Below are 25563 nucleotides of genomic sequence, written 5' to 3'. Positions count from 1 at the left end.
GCTCTGATGCTTCACCCGATACCTGGGCAGTCAGGGTGATCGGTGCGGCAGGGGAGTTGCAAGCACTGATCTGCCCCCTTTTCAGCTGTTTTGGTTAAAGTTATACAGCGGTGATCAGTGCTTGTAACTACCCCCAAAGCCACACCGATCACCACTGACTGCCCCCCCTCCGTGCTGTCTCCCCCCCCCCCTCCGTGCTGTCGCCCCCCTCTGTGCTGTCTCCCCCCTCCGCGCTGTCCCCCCGCCCTTCGTGCTGTCTTCCCCCCCTCCGTGCTGTCTTCCCCCCCTATGTGCTGTCTTCCCCCCCCCCTCCGTGCTGTCTTCCCCCCCTCCGTTCTGTCTTCTCCCCCCCTCCGTGCTGTCTTCTCCCCCCTCCGTTCTGTCTTCTCCCCCCTCCGTGCTGTATTCTCCCCCCCTCCGTGCTGTCTTCTCTTCCCTCCGTGCTGGCTTTCCCCCCTCCGTGCTGGCTCTCCCCCCTCAATTTGTCAGGATGGAGAGCGGAGGTAAATCCGGCTCCTAAATTTTCCGAATGAACAGAGTCAGTGATCACTGACTCTGTCCATTCACATAACTGAGCATCGTAACCTGTGTTTACGATGCTTCAGTTTATGAATGGAGAGGAGCTTCTCTCCATTCATTTTAGCTGAGGCTGCAGAGAAAGGGACTGGGGAATCTGTGTCCTAAGTCCCTTTCTCTGTCTTAAAGGGGAGATGTCAGAGGTCTGTTAAGACCCCTGATATCTCACCAAAGACCCCCAACAGGACTGATAAAAAGAAAACAAAATTGCAATAAATATATATTTTTTTAACCCCTTCCCTACCGACGCATTGTCAAATGACGTAGACAGGAAGCCTCCCTCGATCCGGGTGGACGTTTATATAAGACGTCCTGTATTCCTGGCGTTCTAGGGCGCACACGGCACCGCTCGTGACCCGCTGCGCGTGCCCGGCACCCGCGATTGCCGCCGGGCACCCGCGATTGCCGGTGATCATGGCAGGAGTGTGGATCTGTGTGTGTAAACACACAGATCCACCTCCTGTCAGAGGTAAGGAGACCAATGCTGTGTTCCCAGTACAGAGGAACACACATCGGTCTCCTCCCCTTGTGAGTCCCCTCCCCCCTACAGTTAAAACAAACTATAGGGAACATTTTAACCCCTTCAGCGCCCCCTAGTTGTTAACCCCTTCCCTGCCAGTCACATTTACACAGTAATCAGTGCATATTTATAGCACTAATCACTGTATAAATATGAATGGTCCCAAAACTGTGTCAAAAGTGTCCGATGTGTTCGCCGCAATGTCACGGTCACAATAAAAAATCGCAGATCGCCGCCATTACTAGTAAAAAAAATTATAAAATAAAAATGCCATAAATCTATCACCTATTTTGTAGACGCTATAACTTTTGCGCAAACCAATCAATATACGATTATTGCGATTTTTTTTTTTTACCAAAAAGATGTAGAAGAATACGTATCGGCCTAAACTGAGGGAAAAAAACGTTTTTTAAAAAAAAATTGTGATATTTATTAAATAAAAAAGTAAAACATTGTGTTTTTATTTTTTATTTTTTTCGCTCTTCTTTTGTTTATAGCGTAAAAAATAAAAACCGCAGAGATGATCAAATACCACCAAACGAAAGCTCTATTTGTGGGGGGGAAAAAACATAAAGATTTAGTTTGGGTACAGTGTTGCATGACCATGCAATTGTCATTCAAAGTGCAACAGCGCTGAAAACTAAAAATTGGTCTGGGCAGGAAGGGGGTGAAAATGCCCTGTATGGAAGGGGTTAAATAAATAAATAAAATGTAAATAAAAAAAACTCACTGACAATCCACTCCCCCCCCCCCTAAAAAAAATTAAGAAATCACTGTAAAAAAATAAAAATAAATATTGTAAAAAATGAAAATTGTAAAAAAAATACTGCCATTGTCACATGACATTAAAAAAAACTATCGGTAATCGGTATCGGCGAGTACTTGAAAAAAAGTATCAATACTTGTACTTGGTCTCAAAAAAGTGGTATCGGGACAACCCTAGTTTAAGGCCTTCGGCCACACCACCCTAAATGTGCTCAATGTCTTTTGATATCAGAAGCTAAGTAGGGTTGGGCCTGGTTAGTACTTGGATGGATGTGAAATGTTAGAGGTAAGATCTTGGTGATTTATAGGATTATTTTTCATTACCATTTATTTTTATCATTTTAGTTCTGGGTTTGTGAGCGTTGCACTTGTTATATACTTAAATACAGTTCTGTAGTTATCTCCAAATTTTGCTATCCAAAATACAACCTTATATGTGCATATACAGTATGTGGTGCAACTCTGCATGGTAGCCAATCGGCTTCTAACTAAAGCTTGTTCAGCTAAGCTCTGACAAAAAAAAACTTGAAAGATGATTGGGTTTCTATGCAAAGTTGCATCAGATATTGCGTTCTCCAATTTTAGTGAATCAACTCCAATGTGTTTGTTTTACTTAATGTGCTTAATGTTTAAAAAACTTTTTTTTTCTAGATCCATCTGCTGTTCCCCACCAATATGGTCACCTGGCTCTTACTTTGGTAAGCAGATGATTGGGGGGCCACAGTGGCCATGACTTCCTCTGACAACGAACAGCTGAACATTGCAGATTGGCTCTCTGCCATCCATCTTGAGAGGTACCAGGACAGCTTTAGGCAGCATGGGTACCATAGAGTCAAAGATATTCTTTCCGTTGACAATGACATTCTTCAGAAAATTGGTGTTGGAGCAACAGGCCATAGAAAAAGAATAATGAGTCGATTGCGACATGTTTCTGGAGAATCAAACTCATTACCAACTTTAGGCAACATGGAGAAGACCGATTCCCTGGAATACACCCACATATCTGAAAAAGATGATGCTATTAGTAATAAAAATAACATCAATGAAAAATTTGGTGATTTAGAGTTGGCTGTCAAACCAGTACCGAAACCTAGGACAGTATTTAATAAATACAATGCAAATGCTACAGCAGCAGCTAGCATACATGCCGTACAATCACCTGTTCCTTTAGATGGTTATTCAAGTGTTGCTAGAAGGTCTTCTCTGCAGGAAACAGTTGTTCCAAGGGGAAACAGCTTAGATACAGAGAACTGTAACTCACGTATGGAGTCAAAGCCAGGAGGGGTGGAGCTGGAGGCTGGGATTCCTAAGAATACATCCGCTGAGGCTGGGAAACCATTGCATCCCATTCCTTCTCTGCCTATGCGTCAGAACAAAGAAAGTCTACAGCCTGGATCCTCTTACCAGCAACACAAGACTCAGATGGAAGCGGATACTATGCAGCGTTCCCCGTTATCGAGCCTGTCTTCCTTTTCTGGAAATGAAGAGGAAGTCACCTCCTTTTCAACCAATCCTTCTTCTCCACAGGAAACACTAACAATGATATCCAATGAAATCTATTCTGGGTTTGGTTCCAGGACTGGCTGTGTCAGCTGTGCCCCAGACTCTGAAGTCCCACAAATACATAGGAACCCTCTTGACATGATTAATCAAGAAACAACATCAACACAAGAACGAAAGTAAGTATATTTTACATCTCCTCCTTATATGTTTTTATAATGCATAAACCCTAAAAGTTTTATTTTTTCCAATATTCGAAGAGGCATTACATGCATTGCCATAGCACAATCTACTTACTAAATGTATCTTCAAATTATATTATGGACTTGTGACAAATATAAGTGCAATATAACTTGCTACGTTTATTACGGTTTAAAAACATGTAATTTCATCTTTATTTGGAAATACAATTAAAACCTTGGGGAAAAAACTTGCAAAATGTCTTAATAAGGTCAAGATCTTAAGCAGGTAAAATCATTTCATCAGTTAAAATGTATAGCTCACTTTGTTCTAAACAACTAAAGACCATTGCTTCAAATCTGTATTTTACATGAATATGTAATTTAAACACAGTGTGTTCATATTAATGTAGAGAAGATATATGCTGCAGCTGTCTATATAAAAGTGTTAGATCCTAAAATGGGTAGGAGGTTTTAAAATGAATGCAAACCAAAGTGGCAGGGGAAATACTTTTTGGTGTAGAATCACTTACATGCTAGTGCTGGTTGTTTAGAATAACCCTTTGTGTAAATTAGATTATGAGTAAAATAATAATTTACCGAAGTCCTGAACAACCCACAGCTCTTCCACTGGTTTGAGAACTAAACATGCCAGCATGCCGCGCCTTGTTGGCAGGACATGTTGGTACTTCAAGTTCTTGATCATCTGAAGGACCACTGGTTTTACCAGCTTTATTTTGGCTAGGTAGACCACAACACATGGTGCATAGTGTTTTGTTGGTATTGTTCATGTTATAGCTATTATTATTGGTAGGGCAATACATATAAAAATTATGACTTAAAAGCTGGCTAGGAAGAGGTTAATATGTGTGTGCTCAGATCATAGTAGTGGGAACTTGGGGTTATTACAGATAAGTATATAGAGGGAGCCAACCATGGAAGTCTAAGAGAGTTTCCTGGAGCCAGTGGTTGAGGAAAGGGTGGAGATTACTTTACAGCTGGATTCAGACAATTGAAGGAAGTCTTGACCTTGCTGAAATTATAATAATGACTTTACATAACGCATTAAAGGCAATAGCTACAGCCAGGCAATGCTTGCTTTCAGGAGAGCAAAATCCACAGGCTCATTTTATCTGATGCAGTAAAATTTTAGTTTTTGTAGAGTCTGCTCTACCATTACATGCATGGATAATAGATACTGCTGCAGCATGAGCAGGGTGGATGCATAGTTTGACTAGCATTTAAACCTGATTAGTGGCTGCTTCATTTAGATCACCACCGATGAGGAATTCAACTCTAAAACCAGCCCAAATGAGGAACACGCCTTCACCGACTTCAGCATGGATACGAGATGGAGTTTCATCAAGGCCCGCACCTGTAGGGATTTCAGCATCACCAACTGCTTCCAGAGTGAAAACATCTGCCCCAGCAAGACAGATGCCAGCTGGCTATCAAGCTCACCCTCCATCCAACCAGAAAAAAAGCATTATACCTGTTACTTTTTCAACTGCCTCTCTAAGACCAAATCCAGTAGGACATTCTGGATCACCAAGACTTTCACGATCAGGACATGCAGCATTTCCACGACCTTCTCCAATTGGACATTCTGCTTCTCCATTGCTGCCCCGTGGGAAGAGTTCACCTCCAGAAGTGGCAGACACAACAAAGAATGATGTCTCCTCTATAACAAATCCAGCATCTTCAAAGCACACAAAGAAAAGGATAGGACGTCAGGATGTAATAGGAAACGCATCACTGCAGAGACAAAGGTCTGTTACAAAAAACACATCTGCAGCTGATGTCAAAATTGGTTCCACAGGATTTAACCTGACAGCAAAAGATCTGTCACACAGGCCAACACCAGTTGGAAATGCAAGTACTTATAATACACCGTCAGGAAGTGTTCCATCTCAGAAATCATTTCTGATGAAGTATACCATTCCCACAAGGCTCCCAGTTACAAAGAATGCCCTCACAATGCATGCAAGTGCACTTAAACCGATTTCTCCTGCATGCTTGGATGTAGCTCAGGATGTACATGAGAAAAATATAGCAAATATTACTGATAATTGTGAATCAAAAAGACCATCTCCAATGGGAATGTCACCATCTTCGACCCTCAAAAAATCATTTGTTGGCAAGACTGCTTCGATTATTCCTTCACCCAGAAAAGCAGTAAGTGGTCTTCCTACACCAAAATCAAAGGTTGGAGACACTGCTCTCTCACATCAAGGACCTCTTGAAACTACTGCCAAACCAAAAATAAAGCCAGCTGGATGGGTGCCAAGGACAAAATGTATAGGGATTTCAGCCACACAAAAAGTAAAAGTTGCAAAAAATGATTTATCACCCCAGCCAATAGAAGCAGAACAATGCCCTGCTGAAAGGACAAAAGCAAAGGGAAGCAAGTTTTCACTGAAGCAGAAACCAGCAGAAAAATATGGATTATCAATACAGAAATCTACAGGAAGCATAACTTTCCAGAGGCCAAAGCAAACAGGAAACACTGGTTCCCAAACAGCTAAATGCAGGAATGTTGTGTCAAGTACAAAAAACTCACAGCAGAGTGTTACTGTGCCAAGGCCACTAGGGAATGCTGAAGTAGCAAGGCCTGCAAACACCTCCACCATATCGCTTTCAAAAGTGATCAAAAAAACTCCTTCAGCAAGAGCAAAGCAGAATGACACTATTACAAATACTGTCTCACCAAGACCACAAACATTGGGAAATAAATTAATACCTTCTAAATCAAAGAGTTCACCTAATTATGAGAAGCCAACTGAGAGCATTACACGAACTCCGCCAAAAAAATTAGCCAGCCAGCTTTTGCCTAGGTTGCCATTTATGCAGAAGAAATCTCCTAAAATTACTATAATGAAAAGCCCAGTTTCCAGAGCAGAGGAGAATAGTTATATGGTATGTTCACCGGGGTGGAAAGTTTCTCCTAATGTAAAAGTAGAGGAAAATGATGTGACAGATTCAGTGCAGGACTTACCTCCGCTAGAGGACAGTCTTGATCTACAAAACACGTTTTCAGACAATTGGGATACAACTTTAACAGAAGAGTCTCTAGAGGCAGCACTTAGGGCAAATGCAGCTATATTCAGGCCAATACAGGATGAACATTTAGTCCTTGTTAGGCCAAGGCTGTTGGGATCTCATATAAGTGATGAGTACCTTGAGCAAAAATATTGGCTTTCCAAAGCTAAAGATGGTAAATGATGAAACTTTTCATAATGTTAATGGACATAAAGCCTAAATCATTTTACATCTCAAAATACCGAACGTCTTATTTTGGTGTGCATGTTCAAATTTCCTTTTTTTTTATGTTACCGCTTGCAGGGTTTCTACATCTGTCTGCAAAATGTGTAGTATACTCTGTCCCTAAGGGACGTTATTGAAGTTCCTAGTGTAACAGGACCTCGGAAATCCTCTGCATTTACCTGGTGATGTGTAATAGTGGTGAGGTTCTTTTCAGCTTTACAGCAATGGGTTTTGGGTTAAGAGTTGTCTTACACTGACTAATGCCTTGTACACATGATTGGAATTTCCGATGGAAAAAGTCAGACGGTCTTTTTCCATCGGATATTCCGATCGTGTGTAGCCCCATCTGAGTTTTTTCATCGGAAATTCCGATGAATTTGATTGGAGTTTAGATATAGAACATGTTCTATTTTTCTCCGATGGAATTCTGTCGGAATTCCGATGTGATTTGGCCGGGCAAAAGCCCGATCGTGTGTACGCGGCATAAGTGTGGCAAACAGTTTCTAAAATGGGGAAACTAAACTGCAAAAAAGGAGGCACTTGGCAATCAGGATTTAGCTGCCTTGTAGCTACATTTCTTATCACTGTAAACAGTGGATCTGCTGGGGTACAGAGCATGGAGACCTCACCCAACCCACATAGCCAGTAGGTGCAGAGGTTTTCGTTCTTTTTAGTGAAATATGAAACTACCTTTTATAATGTGGTTAGTATTGTTTTTAATGGCATTGAGGGCCGATTCAGACTATGCTTTGCAATGTTTTGATTGAATATATTATCATGTGTTAAAGCGCTTTAATGCGGTAGTAAACCGCATAAAAAAATGGACCCCGGGCAGTTTAGGTCATTTTGTGCTAGTATGATTCGCTTACTAGCACATTATGACAGACTTACCTGAAAACAAAGCTTTCCAGCGGTGCGCTGTTACAGCTGAAGGCGTGTCCATCTTCACCCAGTCTTCTTTCTGGGTTTGCGGGCCTTGGCAATATGAATGGCAGAGCCAGCAATGACTCATGCACAGGAGTCGCTATTAATGGCACGGCACTGAAGGAACAGCACGGGTATGTTGTTCCTTCAGAGCGCATGCACCGGTGACGTCACCGGCTGCATCTAAAGTAAATATCTACTTAATTTTGCACGTTTAGGAGATATTTACTGTACCTATAGGTAAGTCTTATTATAGGCTTACTTATAGGTAAACATCATACATGGGAGTTTACTCCCACTTTAAGGTAGCCCATTTATTTTTAATGAGCTGGCAGCACACCTTAACACACTAAAAAAATAACAGACCTGACTTTTTTATCGTTAACACAGTGCACCACACTGCTTGCGACATGTACTTTGTAGTGTTCTGCAGTGCGACTGTGTTGCCACTACTGTATACACTGCATTGTGGTAACACAGAAGTGTGAATGGGCACTAAATTACAAGCAATACCACACAAATATTAATGTAGATTTATAAAATCTTCACTGTTCTATCACGTTAATACAAAGTGATCTGCAAATCATGCTGATGAAAACTTGCTTGCCAAGAACAATCTATATTATGCAGGGGGGTAACCTTATGGCCTCCTTCACACCATGTTGCAAAGGTGTCAGTTTTTAAGCACACGTTCTGCAAGGGCACAATAAAAAAGTTGGTCTCTATGTGCCCTGTTCACACCGCAATGAGTTTTCATGCATGTATGGTGTGAACGACCCCTAAAGCTTGCATTTTTACGCCCTTACCCAATTTAACAGTTAAAACTGTGACAGTAGTTATAAGAATCATAACTGTTCCTACTTAATATATATCTCTATTTGAGGCCTATGATGTGAATGTGGAAACAGAATTCTCAGCTAAAATAGACCTGTCATGAGAGGCATATGGGGTCAGCTGTTACTGATCTTCTCAAAATACTACTTGTCATACTACCATGCTAGCTTTCAGTCGCTGATCTGGAACAAGCATGCAGATCTAGAATGTACAACAAAAGTAGGAAGTTCCTATCTGAATACCCGTCAAGGGTTTATTATTCAAAAGTATTAAAGTAAGAGGGGCAGAGTGACTTGAAAGTAGCTTGCATTTTCAGGAGGAGAGGAGACCATTGGTAGCCTCCTTTTTTCTCCAATGGGGGTCATGGAAAAGAGAAGACGTAATTGGCTTATCCCGGTCTACAAAATAGTCATGGCTCATTTATAGGGAACATGCTTGACTGCATAACAATGCAGAACAGCCTTTCTCAACCAGGGTCCCTTGTAATCTCCTAGGTCACTTCAGAGATGTCTGAGGGTTTCTTGAGCAATGAACAATCAAGCTTCCTAGATAAGTAACCACTTACACCAATGATCTTTTTAGCTGTCTCTAAAGCTGGCCATACAATGATCAAATTGTGGGCAATTCTGGGAGGTTCATCCATCTGCTCTATATAGATTTGAATCTGTGATTTTTACTAGTGTAGGGCCAGCTTTGGGGGGTTCTCAGTAAACATAAATGTAGGGTGCATTTTTCCCACAGACCTTCATGTTATTGTACCATGAGCTGTGGATAAAATGGTTCTACAGATCATTAATTTAAGGGTTCCCAAATGTTAAATGGTTGAGAAAGAATATCAGAGAAAGCCCCTTGGTGCCATCCCTCATTTCTGAAAATAAAACCTGTCCGAAAGGCATTGGTTATTGGTGGTAAAATTACAGGCTACAGTGTGGTCCTGTTCTCAGTTTGGGCTTATTAGTGGTGTTCACTACTGTGAAAAGACCATTCCTGTGACACTTTATAATATGATAATGATATGATGATATGTTTACTGTATTCAGATCAGTAAAACATGAATTCTTTTTGTTTCTTATGTTTTCCTTATTGCCTTATCGGACTATTCTTGCTAGTCTACCGTATGGACCCACTTTTACTTTCCCACTGCTCCATTCCTCTGAAAGTCAAATCCTTGTAGGCTTCATGCTAGATGGTGTTGCCGCCTACACAAGGTTGATGACGTCCTCCTCTTGCTGTGATCAGCCTCGTTAATAGCCACTCATGCCCGAGGACTGCATTCTAGGAGGAGGTCAAATGCTTCCCCATACCCAAAAACACCAGGCGGAGTCTTTAATTTGCTAACACTTTAAGTAGCTGTCATTGTAAAATATATGATGTTTAGTAAAATCAAGTAAATAAGGCAATATCATAAAAGCATATTACAAGAACGTATTCAATAGCTAAGTTGTATAATTATGCTACCACTACTGGATAGTGGGGAGTCATTTAATACTATTTTAGAGCACTTGTTTAAACATATTAAGAATTAATTTTTATATTTTTGTAGCCTTTCTTGAGGGAAGATACAGCTTTGTAAAATATTTTTATTTTAAATATTCAGAAATAATTTGTAAATGCTTGTTCTTTTGTTTAGCACTTTTCTACCCTTTGTCACTATTAAAGGGAAACTATAGCCTTTTTTGAGAGTTTTTTTAAGATAAATATGTGTATGTGATTAGCATAATGTAGTATTGTTGTCAATGAGTGTGAATGTAAAAAAAAAATCTTTCTTTGTGTAGTTTGTAAGTATTAGCTTTTAGAGCTGTCAACCCCCCTCACAATCTTAACCCGACATTTCCTTGATTCTATATGACAAGTGCAGAGCGCTGTCAAACATTGCCTGCTTTTTTTTTTTTTATCAACATTCCTCAGCTGCTCTGGGAGATAGAGAAGAGATACATTGTATCTCTCGTATCTTTTAGATCAGTGGTAAGCAACCGCGGCCCTCCAGCTGTGATGAAACTGCAAATCTCATCATGCCTCTGCCTCTAGAAGGCATGCCTGTGATTGTCAGGGTCTTGCAATGTCTCATGGGACTTGTAGTTTCAAAACAGCTGGAGGGCCGAGCTTGCCTACCCCTGTTTTATATCAAAGGAATGAACTTCTGTGTGTAAATAAGGTCAGTTTAACCACTTAAAGACCAAACCTTTTTCTGACATTCATTGCTTACAAGTTAAGCAGAGACCCTAGAGAAAAAAATTGCGTTGTTTGCAATATTTTATGTCACACTGTGTTTGCGCAGTCAATTGTCAATTAAAATGACCGTTTGTGGGGGAAAACGTTGTTTTATGTCTTGTGAAAAGCGACAAAAAAAAATTGAAGCATGCTTCAATTTTTTGTGTCGGTTTTCAAAACGTCGTTTTTTGTGTCAATTAAAATGATAGTGTGTGGGCAAAACGACGTTTTTAAACCCGTGCATGTTGAGAAGCAAGTTATGAAGCTAGCTTCAATGGAAAAGAGTGCTGAACGTAACCACGCTTTGCTAGAGCATTTTGAAAAAACGATGGTGTGTAGGCAACGTCGTTTTTGAAAATTTCGTGATTTAAAAAGTCGTTTTTTTTCATCACATAAAGTGATGGTGTGTACGCGGCATTAGAAATGTGACAGCTCACAGAGGAATCAACGGACAGATTACCTGCTGAGAAAAACTGGATCGGGCACTTGTAAAAGGTGCCTTATTGCAGGGCTCAAAATTTCAAGTCCTGAGCTACTAGCCAGGCCTCAAGAGTTACTCGCCACCAGTTGCCCCACCTAATTCATACACTGCCCTGCGCCTAATTGCACCCATAAACACGCCCTCGTAGATTATCTCATGGAATGACAATGTTTTATGCAGAATCAAGTTACAAAATTAAATATTACCAACAACAACTTTAACAAAATGGGACAGGGCACTGGGGGCAGACCAGAGGGACAGGGCAATGGGGGCAGACCAGAGGGAAAGGGCACTGGGGGCAGACCAGAGGGACAGGGCACTGGGGGCAGACCAGAGGGACAGGGCACTGGGGGGCAGACCAGAGGGACAGGGCACTAGAACTGGGTCTCTTCCCCATTCTCTTGCTGTCTCCTCTGCAACTCCCATCCATCCTCTCTCTCTCTCCCATTCATCTCATCATCAGGAGCCTGTGTGTGCGGCTCCACGCTTGCATGTCCCCACTTCCCCCTTTTATTCAGGCTGGCAGAGAGGAGAGGAGCTGCAGCACAGCGGGAGGGAGTACAATCCATCGCTGAGATCCACACAACTGCACAGCCATTGACACCATAGCACAGCGCACACTGACAGCGCACAGCACACATTGAGACCAGTCTGTTCACAGTGCTCAGGCTAAACTGTTGGACACTTACATAGAGCACAAGGAGAAGAAAACTGCACAAACTAGAAGGCTGCCGCTCTCATGTCAGGACAACTTTCAGTGAGCGCTGCACCGGAGTGGTAATTTTTGCAATCCTCCACCTCACTCATTACTTTCTGCTCTCCAGCTACATTGGTCGGGGCCCGGGGGAGGGGGGCAGGCTCAGAGAGGTCATACTGTTAGGTCCCATGGCTTAATGAGAATTGTAAGGAGAGCACCTGTGTACTGCTCTGCCTGTGCGCGGCTCACCAGACTACTTTTCCCGAGCATGCACCTTTCCTCTTCAGCCGCCAATCTCATCGGGACTCTAAGTGTAGGCACAGATTGGAGGGAGATTGGTCATGCAGCCCTGTCATCACTCGCCCCCAGCTTAAATCCACTCGCCAAATGCTAGTAGGCGAGTGGAAATTTTGAGGGCTGCTTATTGAATATTGTGTACCAGAAATACCATCTTGGAATGGTAATTGATATATCCCAGAAGGTCATGTCTTATATATAAAAGCACGGCAAAGTCATACATTATACCATTGTCCTTTCTGGATTTCTGCTGACCAGTGATATAAAGGAGACTTAACTCCTCTACATAACAGACCCACCATGTTACCTTATACCTTCCCTACAGTCTTGCACAGTTGTACAGGCTCCTCTCTTGTAAAATTGTCTACTCAGCATGCATTGAAAGTTGCAACAGGATACATCTCGCCTCATTTCCTGCCTGAAGGAAATTCACCATCATCTAGCTCTTTCCTCCCCAACTTTACTATCCCTTTCATTAATTGGATTTTGGTACTTTTAATTAGAGGCATACCCCACTTTTAAGTACACAATGGGGTTTATTTACTAAGGCTGTAAAGTTCAAAATCAGGCTCACTTCTGCATGGAAGCCAATGAGCGTCTAACCCCAGCTTGTTCAATTAAGCTTTGGTAATAAAACCTGAAAGCCCATTTGTTTCTATGCAGAAGTGAGCCTGATATTGCACTTTCCAGCTTTAGTAAATATACACCATTGTGTACTTAAAAGTGGGGTATGCCTGTAATGGAGTCGCTGCATCACATGTGGGTGTTGCTTAGGGAGGTCTGCATGCAAATGAAGCCTGCCTAGAAGTGGCCATTCCCCCTTATCAAGTCGTATTGATATTTCCTCCAAGGAGCCAGGCCACTGCTTGCAACAGGGATGAGGGCTCCTGAAAGGAGTACTGAGGCATTGTGTTGTTTTCACAACACTATGTACAGCACCCGGCTGGCCCGTCCCATATGCCATGATTTGTCCATATTGCCAAGAGAAACACAGGGACCGAGTGATGACTTCACTTGGTCCTTGGTCTAAAAAGCTATGATCTTGAAGAAAAGGGGGGGGGAATTAAATATAAACCGATTCAACTTTTTTTTTCTTTAGTAATCAGGATCTGACAAAACATGAGCAGGCTTACTTTGTTCTTGAGACAAGCCTGGGTTGCTGTTACAGGCTTCTGATAGGCTGACGATCAAATGTTGTTCCATGTTACACCTGTCATCATAGCAATACATTCATATGAAGGAAATATAGGGAACATTAACATTTACTGTGACAACAGTCAATTTTTACTCAGACTGTATTGTCTATTCATTTTAAGGGTTTGGATTTGATCTATGTTTAAATTAGAACTCTGGACTAAATGTTGTATCTTGTTCTGGATTGAGTGGGGAAGGGTTAAGCCTCGTACACACGGCCGAGGAACTCGACGTGCCAAACACATCGAGTTCCTCGGCCAGTTCAGCACTGAAGCCGCCGAGGAGCTCGGCGGGCCGAGTTCTCCCATAGAACAACGAGAAAATAGAGAACATGTTCTCTATTTCCTCGCCGAGCTCCTCGTCGGCTTCCTCGGCCGAAAGTGTACACACGACCAGTTTCCTCGGCAGAATTCAGCCAGAAACTCGGTCGGAAGCTGAATTCTGCCGAGGAAACTGGTCGTGTGTACGGGGCCTCAGATTATCTGTCAGGTTTTAATTGCTGCATGTGTCCCCACTGGGAAAACTCTCATCTTCAAAACGTGGCATCCAAAAACTTGACACATTTGTTCACTTCTTCAGGAGTAGATACATGTATAGTATAAATCAGCTAAGAATAGATATGACAATATTTCCAAATTGTGATTACCAGGGGAGTCCCACCCGGGAGCTGTGGAAGTGTGACTCAGCGAGAACTCAAGGGGAAAAACAGGAAGCAGATTCAATGTGGGTAGGCAATCCATGATGGCACCCAAAGTAGTTGCATGAATCAAGAGCTGGGAGGCAAAATGTTGCTTCTCAGTATCCTTGTGAGAAAAAAAACAACTTCAACCATGTGTGTGTTGTCACCATTATAGAAATGGAGACCTTTGAGTTTTACAACTCATCAGATCAGGAATAGAGCTAGAATCCCCCTTTTCCAGTGACGACTATCAAAGGTGTGATTTATTTTCACACTAAGGACAAAGATAAAAAAAAAAAGAGAAAAGTTTGTAGCCCTTCCCCATTCTAAAACAAAAGTTTTGGCTGGAGTACCACTTTAATGAAACTTACAGCATCCCGAGATATGCGTACCCAGGGCAGGGGGAGTGCAACAAGCCACATTCTTTTTGTATGTCCTTGAATCTGAGGTCTGCAACAGTTTTCTGGTTTCAAATAATTTTTATTTATTTTTTATGGTCAGAAGCTTCAGCTGTAGATCTCATAATCGGAGGCATTAAACAAAATATAAAGCACATTTATATACTTTCCTTATTCCTCGCTACAGATCTTGCAGTTCTAGAGATTATTATCTTTACATGTGACCATACACAGACTCAAACAGGCTTTTTAGCAGCCAATCAGATATAGTCTTTTGAAATGTTTCAGGCCTCGTACACATGACCGTTTTCCTCGACAGAATCCATCAAGAAACTTGGTGGCAGAGCTTTTTTGCTGAGGAAAACGGTCGTGTGTATGTTTTTCATCGAGAAAACTGTCGTGGAACTCGACGAGAAAAAAAGGAAACAAGTTCTCTTTTTCCTCGTCGGGAGTCTCAATTTTCTCGCCATGTTTCTCGTCGGGCTGGTTTACGACGAGAAACACGTTCGTGTGTATGCTTAGAAACCTGCACATGCTCAGAATAAAGTATGAGATGGGAGCGTGCCTTCGGTAAAAGTAGGGTTTGAAATGGAGATAGCACCTTCGTCACGCTGTAACAGACTGAAAAGCGTGAATCGTCTCTCACCAAACTTTTACTTAACACGCAGTAACATGAGATTAGCAAAAGCAGCCCCAAAGGTGGCGCCAGTGGAATCGAACTTCCCCTTTATAGTGCCGTCGTACGTCACCGCGTTTGAGAACGAGGAGATTTTGTCTTGACAGTGTGTACGCAAAGAAAGCTTGTCAAGATTCTCGACAAGCCTAACAAGGAACTCGTCGAGGAAAACGATGTTTGATTTACGACGAGTTCCTCGGTCGTGTGTATGAGGCCTCAGACTTTCACACTCGCTGACTATGGTAAGAACTGAATTCCTATTGAGTGCCGTAGGCCACTGCCCTTTTCAGAATATCTAATTGCTTTGCCTTACTGAAAAATATTCCAGTGCATCTGTGCAATCAAAACCTTTTGCATCCAACACACATCTATAGCTAGTCACACACATATAGATTTCAGCCCATGGGCTAAATAAGGGAAAGCTAATAGATCCCTCCATCCACACCAAACAGCATGGATGGAGGAATCTCCAGTGCTGACTATTTAAGCAGCCACGACACCCGCAGCTGCTTGAATACCCAAACAGTGTCTGCATCTTATAGAATACGTTCATTTTCCACTAATCTCCTTTGATGTTCCATTCAACGTTTTTAGAGCTTGGCTGTGCTAACAGGGCTACCAATGGCCCAAATTTTAGCCAGTTTAGCAGGAATTGGATGATGTTTAAGCTGTGTATAACCATCTTAAAGTGCAACGCCAATTTCGTGGGAATTTTTTTTGCAAATAAAAAATAATAATATAGTGTATACAATTGCAAAGCAAGTGATTGTAAACTCTCTCTCTTTTTTTTTTTTAAATAACAAACATGTTATACTTACCTCCTCTGTGCAGTTGGTTTTGCACAGAGCAGCCCAGATCCTCCTCTTCTCAGGTCCCTCTTTGCTGCTCCTGGCCCCTCCCTCCTGTTGAGTTCCCCTACAGCAAGCAGCTTGCTATGGGGCACCCAAGCTGAGTCGAAAGCTCCCTGTGTCCATTTAGACACGGAGCCCCAACCCGAACCGCCCCCCTTCACCCCTGATTGGCTGACTGATTTTGATTGACAGCTGCAGAAACCAATGGCTGCAGAAACCAACCGCTGCCGTGTCTCAGCCAATCAGGAGGAGAGTCCTGGGTGGCTAAGACACTCATCGACATCGCTGGGGAGAGATGGGGCTGAGGTAAGTAATTAGGGGGTGCAGGGGAGGCTGCTACTCACAGAAGGTTTTTTATCTTAATGCATAGAATGCATTAAAGTGGGGGTTGACCCTAAAAACAATTTTCTAACATTACATTGAGCTCACTCTCGACATTGACAGTATGCCGATTTTTTTTGTGCTGTACATGCCTCGTATAGCTATTTTCTTACCCGGCTTCCGGGTAGTGCCCCCCGCGGGAGTGGGCGTTCCTATGCAGCAGTTAGTGATTGACGTGATGACAAAAACTACCCTCCCCCGTCACATAAGGAGCGTCACGAGTTGCCGAAAGAAGCCGATCGTCGGTGCGCAGGCGCCATATAGCACCGACTCGACGTTCGGCTTCTGGCATACTGTCAATGTTGAGAGTGAGCTGAATGTAATGTTAGAAAATTGTTTTTAGGGTGAACCCCCGCTTTAAGATAAAAAACATTCTGCCTTTACAACTCATTTAATGTCATGGGACAGGTAAGTATTTATCCTTTTCTTTACAAACTGGATTTTTTTACAACTAATTTGATTTGCTTCTAATTTAGTCTAAATTTTATAATGAACGAAGATGCAGCACGTAATCCAGCTATCAGTTGGTTTCATAGCTGTTAATTCATTGGTTAGTTTGGGAATTGTTAGTACACACACTTTTCTATGTTGCACAATATGGATTCAGTTTTTTTCTGTATTTTTTTTTGTCCAATTGGGTTACAAATTTACACAATAAAAATGGTGAAAGCACTTTGTTGTATCTTGTCATTATTTATTTTAAATATGTCAAGTTGTTCTGTATGAATTAATCAACCTAATGATTATTTTTGATCATTGTGGTGGAGCCACAAAAAGTAGGGTCTGAGCAAAGCCATCTAGAAAACTGAAGTAATATATAGCAACCAATCACATTGTAGAAAACTGACTTTAATAAACTACAATCTGACCGCTATGGGCCATGGGTATTACGCCAAAAAAACAAAACATTATTCTGAGATCTCCATTGAAACCTCAAAGAGGAACTTCACCACCCCACCCACCCCCATGTTTTTTTGTTTTTTTTTCAATGGGGTTAGCTTAAATTAACATACCCACACATCCAACAAATCCAGGATTGTTCTCTTGGCAATCTGACACTCCACATACCTTGTCCCATGCTGCCATTTTTCTTACTTTCCTCATCAGAAGCTGGCTGTCTCTTATGGGTTCGTATAACTAGCCCCTGATGATGCAGTGAAAGGTCTGCTCTCCTCTGTCTGAGGTATGGAAGTCGATGCCTCTTGGAATATCTTACATGCATATCCCAGGAAGCTTCAGAAGGAGAGACACGACAAGCTTGCCTTGGCGAGAATGGAGGCAGGCGGGTGGGCTGGAGCAAGAAAAAAAGTGAAGGTCTATGTCAGTACTTCTGCGTGTATTAGGTGTCATTTACACTGGGCATAATAAAATGCTGCTTTTACAGGCCTTTGTATTTTTTTTTTCCTTTCAGCCTGTAGAAGCATCTCTATGGGGGGTTCCTGAAAGGCAAATCCACTTTGCACTACAAGTGCAAACTACAAGTGCAAAGTGCACTTGAAATTGCACTGAATGTACACTTGGAAGTGCAGTCGCTGTAGATCTGAGGGGGACATGCAAGGAAAATAAAAAAAAAACATTTTAGCTTGCACATGATTGGATAATAAAAACAGCTGCGCTCCCCCTCATTTAGATCTATCCCTCAGATCTACAGCGACTGCACTTCCAAGTGCACATTCAGTGCAATTTCAAGTGCACTTTGCACTTGTAGTTTGCACTTGTAGTGCAAAGTGGATTTGCCTTTCGTAAATAACCCCCTATGTTAGTCCATCTGTTCATGGACATTTGGGCGATTGCAGGCAAATTTGAAGAGGAGCTTTCGGGCAGAAAAAATGCTCGGCTTGCATAAACATGGCGCTTAGGCATGTTTAGTGTTTTCAAGTGTAAATTGATGAAAAATTAGCAGAGGGAAATGTTTTGGAAAAAAAAAAACACTTATAAAGGCAACCGCACATAAACACATGTGTAATCCAAGCCATTAGAAGCATTTTTTCTGCCAGAGGTTCTGATATTTTTTTCAGGTGCCTAATGTGCATGGACCTTAAAGGGTGAGTTCACCTTTACAGAAAAATCTGTAAGGTGACCCCCACCTCGCACCCACCCCAGTCCCACTGACCTGCATGGCGGCAATCGCCCGTTCTGAGCCCCGGTATATCCGCCTTACGGCTCCGGGGCTTAGAAATCCCCAGAACTTAATCTCCTAAATGTACCCCGTTAGGAGGTACATTTAGATCCTTTTCACATTGGGGCATTTTTCAGGTGCTTTCGGGCTAAAAATAGCGCATGTAAAGCGTCTGGAAAACGGCTCTCCGGCAGTCTCAGTGTAAAATCTCAGGTGATTTCAGACTGAGGGGATGCACTTGCAGGACGTTAAAAAAACTCCTGCAAACAGCATCTTTTGAGCGGTGAAGGAGTGATGTATACACCACTCCTCCACTGCTCCTGCCCATTAAAAATGAATGGGCAGCGCCGCTGAGCCGCAAAAAAGCCCCATAGCGGCCGAAAACCTCTGCAAAAACAACTGTAAAGCACTGCTAAAAATAACAGCGCTTTACAGCTGATGCTGCCCCACCCTAGGGTGAAAGCAGCCTTAGAAGCATTCTAATTGGTCGACTCCGTCACATGGGTGGCGCCAACCAATTAGAACCCGCGCAGCCCATCTTCTCCGAGGGGAAGAAGAAGTGAAAAAGCTGAGAAGATTTGTAAGCTTTGGAGCCGTTGTCAACGATTTTCATTATCGATTAGTTGGTCTAATGGCATGTTCCTTCCTCCCTGCCAGGCCTGCCTCCGTCCCAGTGTGAGAATCCTCTGTATTCTCATGAGAATAGTCCTGCCCCATTATTGGTGTTGCCGGGAGGAATAGTGCTGCCCCATTTTTGGTGTTGCCGGGAGGAATAATGCTTTCCCGTTTTTGGTGTTCCAGGGAGGAATAGTGCTGCCCCATTATTGGTGTTCCAGGGAGGAATAGTGCTGCTCCATTATTGGTGTTCCCGGGAGGAATAGTGCTGCCCCATTATTGGTGTTCCCAGGAGGAATAGTTCTGCCCCATTATTGGTGTTCCCAGGAGGAATAGTTCTGCCCCATTATTGGTGTTGCTGGGAGGAATAGTGCTGCTCCATTATTGGTGTTGCCGGAAGGAATAGTGCTGCCCCATTATTGGTGTTGCCGGGAGGAATAGTGCTGCCCCATTATTGGTGTTGCCAGGAGGAATAGTGCTGCCCCATTATTGGTGTTCCAGGGAGGAATAGTGCCCCATCATTTTCATTATTATTTTAAATAAAATGAAAAAATTGCATATTACGTTTGTTTTTATCCGATTAATCTAAACAATAATCGACCAACTAATCCATTAGTTGCAGGCAGCCCTAAAAAGGTTCAAATCCACCTGTACCCCAAAGTACATTGGCTTCAGAGGGTACTTCTGTTTCTTGTAACAAATTAATTGCAAATTTTTTTAAAACATGATGGGCTCTTTGGAGAACATTTGCTTTCTGGTTTCTGATTGTGCCCATCATGGATAATTTGAAACTACATGGTCTATATACTAGAGATAAACATTGACTTTCATAAAGTTGTATCCACTAAAAAAGTGAGATAAATTGAGCTGAAAAGGCAAGACACACCTTATTTTAATGAAAATAATAATTGTTTCAAAATAAATGTTTTCCCTGGTCTTTAAAATACAGTTTTGTGATTCTTTACAACCATCAAATTACTGTTTTTTTTTTTTTTTTTTTTTTTTATGTTTTTGCATTATTTCTGTGTATCTGCTAGTTTCCATAAAGTTGAAAGGACAAATGGTTTTAGGTCCATTTAGTTTCTTTTTCTAGATGAAGTTTTTAAATCGTTGTTGTATTTGCGTCTTTTACAATTTTTTTTTGGAAAAGAAACATTTAATGTGATAAAGGATTCTCAGATTACTATGGATTAGCTAAAGAGAAAACACAGCAGTAGCTACCTGCCTTTTGTTTGAATTGTCTGAATAAAACTTTAGACTGAGCCCTCCTTTAACCACTTCAGCCCCGGACCATATTGCTGGTCATTATTATAACATCCAGTGTGCATTAGGCCTTAATTTTACATGCTAAAGAAAGATACAAATGTTATGCCAAAAAAGTTCAGCAGCACATTTTAAGTCTATAGTAGCAATCATTATATTAAACTGTATTAATATTTTTTTTGAAGTTGCCCAGGTTCTTCAGAAGCAGAATTGCCAGTGGTGCCGGAAAGACCCATCTCTAGTTTAGGTAAGAAGTCTTTGTTACTTTTGTAGCAGCTGAAGGCAGCAGGGCAGTGGAAACATTCTTCAACCTTTTAATTCTTGTTAATAGATACACTATATGACCAGAAGTATTGGGACGCCTGCCTTTACATGTATATGAACTTTAATGGCACCCAAGTCTTAGCCCGTAGGGTTCAATATTGAGTGGGCCCACCCTCTGCAGCTATAACAGCTTCAACTCATTTGGGAAGGCTGTCCACAAGGTTTAGGAGTGTGTCTATGGGAATGTTTGACCATTCTTCCAGAAGTGCATTTGTGAGGTCAAGCAATGATGTTGGAAAGTCTGGCTTGCAGTCTGCACTTTAATTCATCACAAAAGGTGTTCTATTGGGTTGAGGTCAGGACTCAGGTGCAGGCTAGCCAAGTTCCTCCACCCCAAACTTGCTCATCCATGTCTTTATGGACCTTGCTTTGTGCACTGATCCAAATCATTTTGTGGAGGGAGGATTATGGTATGAGGCTGTTTTTCAGAGGTTGGGCTTGTCTCCATAGCCCAGTCCCTCCCTCCCCTTCCATGCCCAGTAACTAAAAAAGAACACAGTGGGTGGGATGTCACATCTTGATTTGTGGAAGTTTCGCCTCCAATAACAGCATGAGGACACAGGCTATAGAAGAAATCTCATCCAACCCGAACACTCAGCACTCGGGCAGGTTATCTTGTGACCGTGGTATACAGATCAGCCAAAATGGTATATAGGTATATAGTGGCAGTACTTTAATATAAAAAGATTTATAAGCTGTGGGCACTTGGGGGGGGGTGGATTAACTATTTTCAGATTACTGGGTTTAGTAACACTACAACAGGGACAGCAATAAAAATCTGACAGATGTTCCAATCTCTCTCCACTCTATCCAAAAAGAAGAAAAGATGTGTTGGATATAGACAATCCAAGGAGAACTGATTTTGTTACGGTATATTGTCTGGGCTTCTTTAAAGCGGAGGTCCACAAAAAAAGTGAACCTCCGCTTTTGAGAACCAACACCCCCCCCCCCCCTCCGGTGTCACATTTGGCACCTTTCAGGGGGGGGCTAAAACATTTTCTGTGTTTGCCATACAGGTCTATTGACTTGCTAGATCATTACACATCTTTGATCATTTAATGCCTGTTCGGCTTGTATGTCTAAAAATCAACCGGCCGCCCTCGCAAGTATCCCTAATTACTTAATAGACTGGGTCCTTTTTTTACCCCCTACGGCCGAGCACTGCCTCTTGCACGATTCCGCAATTCTGGAACCCAATTCCATACTCCATGTGGTACCCCACATGTAGATTTCCTTCAGTTCTGGTTGAGTGAAGAGCTGGCTGTTAAAAAATTAGTGGTCACAGTGTATCCCCCTGAGGAAGCCAAGTTGGCGAAATATATAGGGAAGTGACATCATACCTGACCACCAGTATACTTTAATTTGGGAATACCAGCGACCCACGCAGTCCAGTATACTTGTTTGAATAACATGCTTTTAATGAATCTTTTCTATTATGTATTTTGTGTAATATTTACATGATATTTTAATAAACAATTAAAATCTATTGTGATATCGACATTGTGATATTTGAGCACCGTTATAATCCCATCGTCCTCCTCTTCTATAAATAAGTGAATGATGAGTAGCTCTGCTGATTTTTATCATCCAATCTTTTGCAAGCAACACACTGTTTTTTGTTTTAACATTTTCTTGCATGTGATTGGGTATTGGTAGCTTAGGGAAATATCTCTTGCAAAGTAAAAATCCCTTTCCAAAGTGAATAGTCTATTTGCCTTTAGTAAATCAACCCCAGAATGGTATGGTAAATTGAAACAAGCTGTTATTATTTTCTGTATATTTAATTGTATATGTTTTACTTTAGTAACAGCTGAAACATTAAACCCTTACTGTGAAACTGTCTTCAACCGAATCTCTCAGACTCAGGAACTAAAGGTAAAAATCAAGTTTTTTTCTTAATAGATATAGATAGATAGATAGATAGATAGATAGATAGATAGATAGATAGATAGATAGATAGATAGATAAATACATATTGTTGCACTTTTATGAGCATGCTAAGCATCAAATGTATCCCACATTATAGTTATATTAAAGCGTTTGTTAACACAAAAAGGGAAAAAAATGGATCCTGCTCCTTTAAAGCATGTTATATGACACAGTGCTTGTCCTGTGTCATTTGGTAATTTTTTGCAATCTTGGCTGTGAAATTAGGTATTTGCAGCATGTATTTTTATAAATCATACACAGAGGGGGATACTACAATAGGCGGCAGTGCTGATGGTGTATACAGGTTAGAGTGGCTTAACAACCACTTTAAATCTTTATGATGTAGGAGCACTTAAAGAGTTAGTAACCCTACATCATCATTTTGTGCCAGTCCCTCTCTTTTATTTTCCATCTTGCACTTGTTTATTAGAAACTAAGCTTCTAAATACCTTTTTTTGTGAAGTATCTTCAGGCCGGTCACATTCTCCGTCCAGGGCTACAGCAGGAGGAGCCAAGCTCTCCCTCTGATGTCAGTCGGGAGTCACTTGACTGCCGAGCAAGCCACTCGGCTCCTCCCACTGTAGCCCTGGATCAGAGTATCAGAGCAGCCGGGAGTCACGTGACCGGCCTGAAGATACTTCACAAAAGGGTATTTAGAGGCTTAGGGGCAGATCCACGTACGTTTAGATAGGCGCAGCGTATCAGAGATACGCTATGCCGCTGTAACTTACTTTTGAATTCTTTGAATCCACAAAGAATTTGCGCCGTAAGTTACGGCGGCGTAGTGTATCTCTCAGCGCGTAATTCAAATTGGCGGATAGGGGGCGTGATTCATTTAAATGAAGCGCGTCCCCACGCCGAATGAACTGCGCATGCTCCGTTTAAAAATGTCCCGCTGTGCTTTGACATCATTTTTTTAACTTAGACGTGAGTTACATCCATCCCTATTCACTGACGACTTACGCAAAAAAAAAAAAAATTTAAATTTCGACGCGGGAACGAAGGCCATACGGCCTATCTATACGCCGCAAAATACCAGCTTTAACTATACGCCGGAAAAAGCCGAATAGAGACGACGTAAGAGAATGCGTCGGCCTCGCATACGTTCGTGGATCGTCCGAAAAAGCTCATTTGCATACCCGACGCGGAAAATGACGCAAACTCCACCCAGCGGACGCCGAAGTATTGCATCTACGAAACGAAGGCGTCGGATCTAACCCAGATGCCGTCGTATCTTGGTTTGAGGATTCAAACTAAAGATACGATGCGGGCAATTTAAAAGTACGCCGGCGTATCAGTAGATACGCCAACATACTCTCTCTCTCTGGATCTGGCCCTTAGTTTCTAATAAACAATGAAAAAAATCAGTATCCATACATTTTCTACAGGCGATCCTACCTGATCTCCAGCGACAAAAGCTCTGATCCCACGCTGAGCTGTCAGCCGTGGCTTCGTTGTGTGGGAGGGTGCAGAGGACACATCCGTCACCGGAAGCGGAAAGCCCCATCATAACTCTATGGGTGACGTCACTTCCCATTCATTTCAAAGCCGTTGTCAGACATTTACTCAGCAGAGATTCCGCCGCTGGAGATTAGGTCAGATCGCCTGCAGAAAAGATAAATAGGTTAGTGTTAGAATGTTGGTGGCTAAAGATGCAGGATTTTAGTTTTTGCATGGACTTCCACTTCAAATGAGAGGGGCTGGCAGCAATTTATTTTTAACATTTTAAAAATCCATTGTTTACAATTGTCATGTGATCTGCTGTGATTGGTCACAGCCGTCATATGGTACCTGCTGCGGGCCGGTACACTGATCAGTCATCTGCTGTTTCCAATGGACACAACCAGTGACAGATCGCGCCACATGTATGACGACCACCTGGATCAAAGAAAGTCCCACCAGGCTGCCATTTTGCTATAGTTCGGGTGGTAACTGGTTAACACACATGTGTTTTTTGTTTGTATACTTCTCAATTGAGCAATGGTGTGTGGTGAGTATTTTTGTCTCTAATAACAATACATCAAGGTAATTGTTCTTTATACAGTGTATATTTAGATAACTCTTAAAATGTTTTAAGGAATTTTTGTATTTTCTCTATTGTTTAGTTTTTAGCCCTGATGAAGTAGGAGAGCTGAGCCCCCGAAACACATTAGATGTTGCAAACTAAAACCTTAAAAGGACTATACAAGCTGATGTGTTGCTCCCAGCCTTTCAAAACTAGATTTAGATTAAAGGAGAAACCCAGGGCATGAGTGACAGGTGGCCCAACCCACACCTTTTCACACGCAGGGTTAGATGTGTTGTGTGCTGCAGACAGAGAACTCCAAGTCTACTATGATAGGAGCTAAATCATGCCCATTTTGTTTGTACTGTAAGTTAAATTCTCCAAACTATCCCATGCTTCACATGTTGTGTAGTACGTGACATACGACATACCGGTACTACATAGCGATGTACTTTGATTGCTATGCTGTACATTATATATTTCATAACCCTAAGTATTGGTATATAGAATTTATTCATCCCATAACTTATTCATACAATTCAGACTTCCACATTTAAGCAAGCGTACTGGCATTCTATTATAATAAATCTTTGCAGCTGCCAGATACAGTATTTGTACATCAGGGCATTTTGGATTTTAGGGATTCTGATGTGCTTGAGAAAAGTTTGAAAGGTATGTATTCATACCTGAGGGTACATGCTTTGGATTCCTGTTGCAGATTCACAGGATTAACCAAATAAAAAAGTTACATTTAAGAATATCTCCACTACCACTTCAAACAAAGGAAAAGAAGTACTGATGCACTCACAAGATTTTAATGATGTGTATGTATTTTAATTCAAGAATTTAAAACACAAAAAAAAAAAAAGATGTGATGACCA

General features: G+C 41.8%; 1 protein-coding gene across 4 annotated transcripts in view; it reads left to right on the top strand.

Annotated features, from left to right (window-relative positions):
• ARAP3 (ArfGAP with RhoGAP domain, ankyrin repeat and PH domain 3) overlaps positions 1-25563 on the top strand; it is a 259199-nt gene that overhangs the window by 101188 nt on the left and 132448 nt on the right. For 3 of the 4 annotated variants that reach the window (XM_040344957.1, XM_040344954.1, XM_040344955.1), the window contains exons 2-4: positions 2513-3540; positions 20610-20671; positions 22553-22623. In XM_040344957.1, coding sequence (XP_040200891.1) covers positions 2591-3540; positions 20610-20671; positions 22553-22623 — 1083 coding nt within the window. In that variant the 5' untranslated portion in view covers positions 2513-2590. The remainder of the gene's footprint in view (positions 1-2512; positions 3541-20609; positions 20672-22552; positions 22624-25563) is intronic. The other variant, XM_040344956.1, reaches the window with a different exon arrangement.

The sequence above is a fragment of the Rana temporaria genome, chromosome 3 (assembly GCF_905171775.1).
Source record: "Rana temporaria chromosome 3, aRanTem1.1, whole genome shotgun sequence".
NCBI classification, from domain to species: Eukaryota; Metazoa; Chordata; class Amphibia; order Anura; family Ranidae; genus Rana; species Rana temporaria.
This window is presented reverse-complemented; position numbering and strand designations above follow the sequence as displayed.